We start from the raw sequence: 7,862 nt of genomic DNA on the forward strand, positions 1-7,862 counted from the left end.
TTAATTGCTTGCGCTGATAGAATAATAAATGACAGAGTAATTACCATTATAAAGAGAGAATCTTCTCCTTTCTTTACCATGAGACAGAGTGAAAAGATTTATTTTAAATTAAGTTTTTAACTGTCATCTGTCATCTCTGTACAGTGTTTTAATTATAACATAGGTATTAGTTATGTATATTTTTGAGAAGGAATGATCACCAAAACTGTTTCGTCATCCGTGGAGAATAAAGACGGTGGAGAAAATTTTGCTGTAATTTTCTGAAGAACTATAATAAATTGTTTCAATATTGAGTTTCAGTCAAACAGATATGCTTTCATGACCCTGGAGTCCTGAAAATTGCATGAGACCAAAAGTGCTGCCTGATAGGGTGATTCAGATTTATCCCATGTTTCTGTAGCCTGCCAAATAAACAAATCAAAACCGTATCTTTATGATTGCGCTGTAAAAAAGGAGTTCTTCTGCAGAGAGTCCAAAGTAAAAGGCTACTGCAATTATTGCTGTGTTAAAAAGTAGACCTGGTGTCTTCAAAATACAGGATGTCTTTCCATGTAAATTGATTACTTGGCACATTTAGCTGTTTTATGTGTATATGCTGAATGAATTGGATTCTTTCCTTTTTTTTTCCTTCAGTGCTTTAGCAAAGATCATTAAGGCTGGATATGCAGCACTCCAACTAGAATACTTTTTCACTGCAGGCCCAGATGAAGTGCGTGCATGGACCATCAGGGTAAGATTCATACTTATTCATCAGCTATATCCAGTTCCACACTATTGAATTCAGATTGATATCACTGACTTTGAAGTTTGTCATGGTGGCGGTTAGCTAGTCATTACAGATGAGGTTTTTGTCCAGGATAACTTTAATTATTTGTGAGCTGCTGAACAGTGAAAGTGGAGCTGCATTGATTGAGGCAGGTAACAATTGATTCTGCCTATTACATAGTCTGAATTTCTTCATCCTGTAGAATCTGTCTACCCTCCTCCTGTGGTCAGAGATAAGACGTACCAGTATTGTGCTTGCTTAATCTGTGTGACTGGGTTTGTCTGCAGTGAAATTGATGTTGCTTTTCATTTTGTATTCACTAAGTTTGTTTGGGTTGCGGATGGTTCATTCCTCCTTTGCTTTGCTCGGATTACATTTTCAGCAATAAAAGCAATATAACGTCATTATATTCCTCATGGATACACAGTTGGGCTCAAAAACCTAAAATCAGTTTGCAATAATTCAGGTCTTTTACTGACTTTACTATTTGGACCTTGTTTATTTTTGGTAGTTTTATATGTCTATCCAGCAACTTATGTAATGCCTAAAATATTACGTATTTTAAATATTGATGTGGAATGATTATAGCAATAGAGATTGACTAATTTATTCCCAAAGGACAGTACAAGCTGAGCTGTAGTGGTTTGCCTTTGAATGTAAATATGTTATAATACAAGGATCAGTATTGAAAAATATTTTGAAATGCTGCATATAGTTACCAACTCTATCTTAAAAATCACAGTGATGTCAACTTTTGGAGGTGCAGCTCTGAGTTTTTATTTTTTGCATCACTGTGTTTAGTGCTGTGCAATGAATTTCAGTGCTGTGTTTAATTTCATTCAATGGAATTAATTTGTTTTCATTAATCAACATAATTTCCTGTAAATTTATTATTTTTAATAATACTGCTACCAATGTTTGTGTATGTGTTTTAGCACATTAAACTTATTTTCTTATAAGCATGGTTTTTGGTTTTTTTTTTAGTTTTTTCCTTTTACATGAAAGCTGTTAGCTAAAGTCCCTGGAATAGCTACCAAAATAATATAAAAGCAGAAGTTCTGTTGTTCTGATTCTTGCCTTAGTTTTTAAAAGCACATTGTGAGACTCCACTGTTTTCAGTAGGAGAAACGCTTGCTCTTTATTAGAAAATCTGAAAGCTGGTTTATCTTAAGACTGATTGTAAGTATCTTTGATTTAATGTGCAAAGATATTTAGTCAGGTAAGCATCAGTGAGTAGCCATATTAACCCAATACATCTTTTATTGTAAAAACTGTGCTTTACAGTGTCAGACTCCTTAGCACTTTAACATGCTTTATTAAGCAGCCTTTAGGTCACCATTATTTCTCAAATTTCTCTCCATGGTTGTGTGTGCACAGAATGTATGTCCTTGTGATTTAAAGCATCAGTTGTAACGCATTCTCCTCTATTGCAGAAACTTAAATTATCTTAAAGTTGCCTGTGATTTATTTTTTTTTAGTGATTCAGTTGTTGACATTTCAGTAAGAATTCTCAGCTTGTTCTGTATGAAGCTTACTAAAATTATTCTGAAATGAAAATAAGCTAATGTGCAGGGCCTGAGAGCCATAAATTTGTGATGGCAAACGTGGTTCGCCAATGAATGTTAGCATTTAACTGAAATTATTTGGACATCAGTAAAAGTCTTGAGCAATTCAGATTTTAAAGTTATTTAAAAAATCTTTATTTTCCTCACTTTCCATGTGGAAAGCCAGGGATCGAAGTGAATCTCCCAACAAAACACAATCGTAGCTTCTAAAATCAATACTGCTGTTGATACCTATTAGGAAAAACAAAGCTGCTGTGCTTCAGTGTCGTTGGTTTATCTGTGACGAAGGCTCTGCCTGTGTGTCCCACTGTTGAGAATTGCCCAGCGGTGTGCATGGCTCCTTAGCTGATAGGAAACAAAGTTTCAGCAGATCCTGAAAGCATATCAGAAAGGAGAAACCTCTTTCCTGCAATCAATCTTCTTCCATGCAATTAATTTTCCTCTGGTCTTTCCTTTGGCAGAAAGGGACGAAGGCTCCTCAGGCAGCAGGGAAGATTCACACAGATTTTGAAAAGGGATTCATTATGGCTGAAGTAATGAAATATGAAGATTTTAAAGAAGGAGGTTCAGAAGCTGCTGTCAAGGTGAGCTTCCCATCTTTTTCTTCTTTCTTCCTCCGTATGTGCCAATTTTCCATTTCAGGTCTGGTTTTCACTGGGAAGAAGTTCTCAATGCTAAGAGAATCTTTACAGTCACCTCTAGCAACAGACCAAAATCTATTTTCACCTTTTACTTAGGAAAGTGTTCAAATGCACCAACTCACTGGACAGGAATGCAACTATTTCAGGATGCAAGATATGACAGTGTATGGGCTAAAAGTCAGAACTAAGACCAAATACTATGCTAATGTGTTGAGGTGTTTCTCTCTGTTTACATGTTAGTGTTCAGAATTTAATAAGCTTTAAAATTATGGTTTTGGAAAGTCAGATTTTTAAGATGACATAGCAGATTTTTTAATCACTTCTAAAAGGAAATGCAAGAAACACAGAAAATCTGTTTCTTTTGATGCGTTATCTTGTTTTGAGTTTGCAATAAAGGCATTACAAATGTCAGATGCAAATAGTTAGGGAAATACTATATTATAAAAATGTACCTTTTTTCAGGATTTGTGGCATTCTAGGCTCTGATGAGCATAATTAGGATCTTGAAATTTACCGTTTCATTATTTAATTCAATTGCCCTTTGATGTCTGATTCAAAAATGCCATGCCTTTCTCTGATTGTTCAGGGTGCCACGAGTAGTTGTACGTAGTCTACAAAACACATTACAATAGGTAAATTTCCCTGGCTACTATCTGCTGAGTACAGAGCCAAGATATTTAATGCAAAACTTTCTTTTTTGAGCTCAGGCTTCTTTGTAGTGACACTTGGATTGAGAAGAGTTTTATCTGCTTTCTCAACACTAGAGGGCAGAGACTGCTTGGGTGCCCAAAGTTGTGCCCTTTTAGAGCTGACAAATTATATCTGATTTGAAGTTATTAAGTATGAAATGAACTTGTACATGGCAAATAAATGTTGTAAGAAAAGCTGTTCTTCCCTGCATTGCTAATGCAGTATTTCCACCTTCTGTAAGGTTTATTCCATACACATTTGATTTCTCATTTGGCATTTCTGATATTTTCTTAAGCTCTGTATTTTATAAAATCACAAAGCACATTAGTTTGATTTACTCAGTCTCAGTGTTTGAAGGTTCCTACACACTATAATGTGTTAAAGAATTTAAAAGGTTCAGCTTTATTGTTTGCTATTTGATAGCTTGAAAGGTATGCAAAACTATGATTTCAAATTCAGCTTATTCTCAGTGGTATCACTAAGGAAGATCATACTGAGCAGCAGGACTTTAATAGGTTTGTTTGAACCCCAGGAAGTGAGGAAAAAAAATCCCATATAATTGGTTCGTTGCGGCATGTGAACTGCCTTATGAAAAGGGAAGTAGAGTTGTAGTTGTAAAGTGAAACCACAGCTATAAATAAATCTAATATTCTGCAGTCAGAAACCACTTTACGTTACTGAGATTCAAATCTCGCCAGCAACAGTTTCTGGTGCTCAAATCTGAATGTTTTCCTTGAGAAGCTGCTGCACTTCACACCTATTGGATTGATCAATAAGTGTTTTGCTTGTATATTTTTCTTTGCCTTTCATGGTGTGGGATTCTAAAAATTAAGCTTCCATGCTCAGATTATATTTAGTGGTTAAATTGTTATTGTTTTGAAGTATCTGCAAAACAAGCATATCTGCATTTGTTACTCAGTTTTAATATCAAGGTTAGAAAAAAACACCTTGTTTTGAGAAAAAAAAGTATCATATTCCTCTGGTCTTTTCTAATTTGCATTTAATACAATGTTTCATGCCATACACAATCCTAATTACTTTTAAAATTAAATTTAGGAGCTTTTAGGGAGTCAACTGAAATCACAGTGGCAATGGGAGTTGCTTGCTTTGTATGTTATCGAGTTGATCGATTTTTAAGTTTGATTTTGTGTGTGTTTAACACCAGTGCGGCATAACTAATTTAATGCCAGTGCTGTGAACTATACACTGAATAGCTCTGTGTGGGCTTTGTAGTCTACAGGGATATCACATTATTAGCAATCATATCTGCTTAGGCAAAGCTGGCTTCTACAGATGGCTGCTTTCAAGTGCAAATGAACTGGTTAGACGTGTCTTGTTTAATACATACTCAAGATTCACAAATGGGTATTGATTTTTTCAACCAGTGTTTCTGATAGCAATGGAAATGGATTAAATGGTCTCTAGAGAATTTAAAGGAACACTGTCACTTTTAATTAACTGTAAACTGGTAACAAAAATATATAAACTTGCATTAGTGTGTCAAAATGTATTTAATTAAAGAAGTCTATGCCACTTTGACAGTGTGCTAAAAAATCTGTGTGGTTACTTTGTGGAGGCCAGTTTTGTCCACAAATATTTGTGATTAATAAATGTATTCAGCTGTAAAATGTCTCTGTACCTGTGCCTGCAGCTTACACTTGCTGCTGATTTTTACAGCGCTGTTTTATTAGTGTTTATGCCATCAATTAGTCTAATTACTCTTGACTTTGAGCATTATTAGGATCTTCAAAGAAAAGAGCTACTACGTCTGCTTGAAAGTAAACCTTTTACTGATTTCCAGGGGGAAGAAATATAAAAACATTTGCAAAGTCCTATTTCTTAGTTATCCATAGTATTGTATGGGGTAAGATCAATTGCTGTTTCACTGTGTATTTATTGTCGAGGCTATCTCAGCTGCAGTTTTCCATAGGCTAACATCACTGAGGACAGCCTTTAAATAAGGATTGACAGCAACAAGGTTATTGAGCCTCTAAATTTCCAGACAGCAATATGGGGAAATACGTTGCTTTACAGAGCGGGTTTTGTGAAAGAAAGGTGTCTGAGTTAACTGTGTACCATTAATCTGTTCTGTTCTACAGCAACTAAGGTCATTAGTTAACAGCTTTCCTGTAATGGGATCTTAGCATGCCACCACTGTGATAGTGTCATTGAGAATAATGGCACAGTCAGGTCTTGCATGGAAGCACTTTCTCCTGCAAGAGAAAACTTCAAAACAGGAACGGTTATTGAACTAAAGCAGAAGCTCTCAACTTTTCCATATTGGAGACACTTTTCAAGATAAATGCTTCCGCAGACCACCTCCCGCCCAGCCTGTCAGTCCTAATGCTGCAGCCTCTGTAATCCTAGGTTTAATTATCATGAGATAACGATAGGAAAATAGAATAATAAATTCTAATGTGGAGAGTACTGATATTTAATAGATTCTTTGCCTATTTTCTGCTCTCCTCAAGTACAGCATTTCCATAACGAATTTCCTTTTCATGTCTTTGGTCTATATGCCTTCCTCCTGTATCCTGGTTTCACAGCTTAGCAGCTCTTCTATCTGTCCTTCTGAAACAAATTTCTTCTAAAGGAAATTTCTGACAGAAAAAACTGAGCCTGCATTTTGTGCTCCTTAGCCCTTCATTATCCAGGTACAAGCAAGCAGGAGAGCCCTGCTCGAAGCACAAGGCACACACAGTTGTGACTTCTGCACTGTGTTCCCATCGTTAGTTTTGACAGTGCTGTCTTGTCCAGCCGCTCGGGAGTAGTTCAGGTATCCACTTAAGAGCTGTTCTACCCTGGTGCAAACTGTTGCCGATGGCCCTTTCCAACAATACTTGTTTAGACTCCTGCTACTGGTGTTTGCTATCTGCAGGTTTTTCAGGTGAAGAAAAAGAAATCCAGGGGGGAGAAAAATAGAGCTGTTTTCAGAGTCCTTTATCTTAAGGCTTGCCAGGGATTACAGGGTTTACCACCATCTAATGCAGATGGATTTTAAGCACTACTGATCCAGTGGAGGTTAAATTACTTTTGTGTGTATTTTATATGTATGTAAAACCAAGTGATGTCAAACTGAGGAGTATTGTGGCTGTCAAACTCTGAAGCTGAGGTAGTTACCATTTCTTTACCAAATTGTATTTAAATAATTGCCATTTGAAAATACTATGAAATGTTTAATGAAATAACCGGTTTTTCCTTTCGTCTGTTCCATTTACAGGCTGCTGGAAAATACAGGCAACAAGGCAGAAATTACGTAGTGGAGGATGGAGATATTATCTTCTTTAAATTTAATACACCTCAACAACCCAAGAAGAAATGAATATCAGATGTTGTTCGCTCAGAAATAAACTGTGCTGTTTCAAAAAGCATATGAATTTTTATTTGGGATGGAATATCTGGAAACAAAAAGCATACAGTTTCTACCTAGGGAACCTCCCTCCCCTCCCCCCAGTAAAATGATTCTTGTTTGTTTTGAATTAAAATATGGCACCTCCAGCAAACATGCAAGTTCACTAAATGTGAACAGCTTTGCATTTCAAACGATTAAGACCCTACTCCAAATTGTAGAAGCTTTTCGGGAACCATATTACTCTCATGATACTTCATTAATCTCCATCATGTATGCCAAGCCTGACACGTTTGACAGTGAGGACAATGTGGCTTGCTCCTTTTTGAATCTACAGATAATGCATGTTTTACAGTACTCCAGATGTCTACACTCAATAAAACATTTGACAAAACCAGCCTTGGTGTGTTTGGGGATGTCTGTATTGACTGGCTGTGGTGTGTTGAATGCGATACGGCACCTGGTGGATGCTGATTACAGAATTTTAAGACGTGTATGATACAGTAACTGGCAGTGTGGGGCAGCTGCAATTGTATCTTGAGAGTGAGTCTTTCATGGGAATCAGAAGATTAGGATGCCAATGATTTGTCTCAAAAAAGTTAATGAATTTGTAGATGGACGTTCACTGAAAGATGATAGTGAGGATAATAAGAATGATGGCAGCATAAATGATTATTACTGGAAAGGGGAAATATGTGTAGAAAAATCATGTTGTCTTTGTAGGTTTTTTTGTTCAAATCATTTTGAAATAGTGTTTCACTCTTGCCTTGAAATTAATAAATGGTTGAGGCTGGAGGTGCCTGATGTTGTGTGTTGTCCTCTCAGGTCTGGTTTTCAGGCCAGCGGAGGGT

General features: G+C 36.4%; 1 protein-coding gene across 1 annotated transcript in view; it reads left to right on the forward strand.

Moving 5' to 3' along the window:
• Positions 1 to 7,408, forward strand: part of OLA1 (Obg-like ATPase 1) — a 98,591-nt gene extending 91,183 nt beyond the window's left edge. The window contains exons 8-10 of the mRNA XM_009072067.1: positions 634 to 730; positions 2,793 to 2,915; positions 6,883 to 7,408. Coding sequence (XP_009070315.1) covers positions 634 to 730; positions 2,793 to 2,915; positions 6,883 to 6,984 — 322 coding nt within the window. The 3' untranslated portion in view covers positions 6,985 to 7,408. The remainder of the gene's footprint in view (positions 1 to 633; positions 731 to 2,792; positions 2,916 to 6,882) is intronic.
• Positions 7,409 to 7,862: the final 454 nt, after the last annotated feature.

Source organism: Acanthisitta chloris, unplaced genomic scaffold, assembly GCF_000695815.1.
Source record: "Acanthisitta chloris isolate BGI_N310 unplaced genomic scaffold, ASM69581v1 scaffold1823, whole genome shotgun sequence".
Classification (NCBI taxonomy): Eukaryota; Metazoa; Chordata; class Aves; order Passeriformes; family Acanthisittidae; genus Acanthisitta; species Acanthisitta chloris.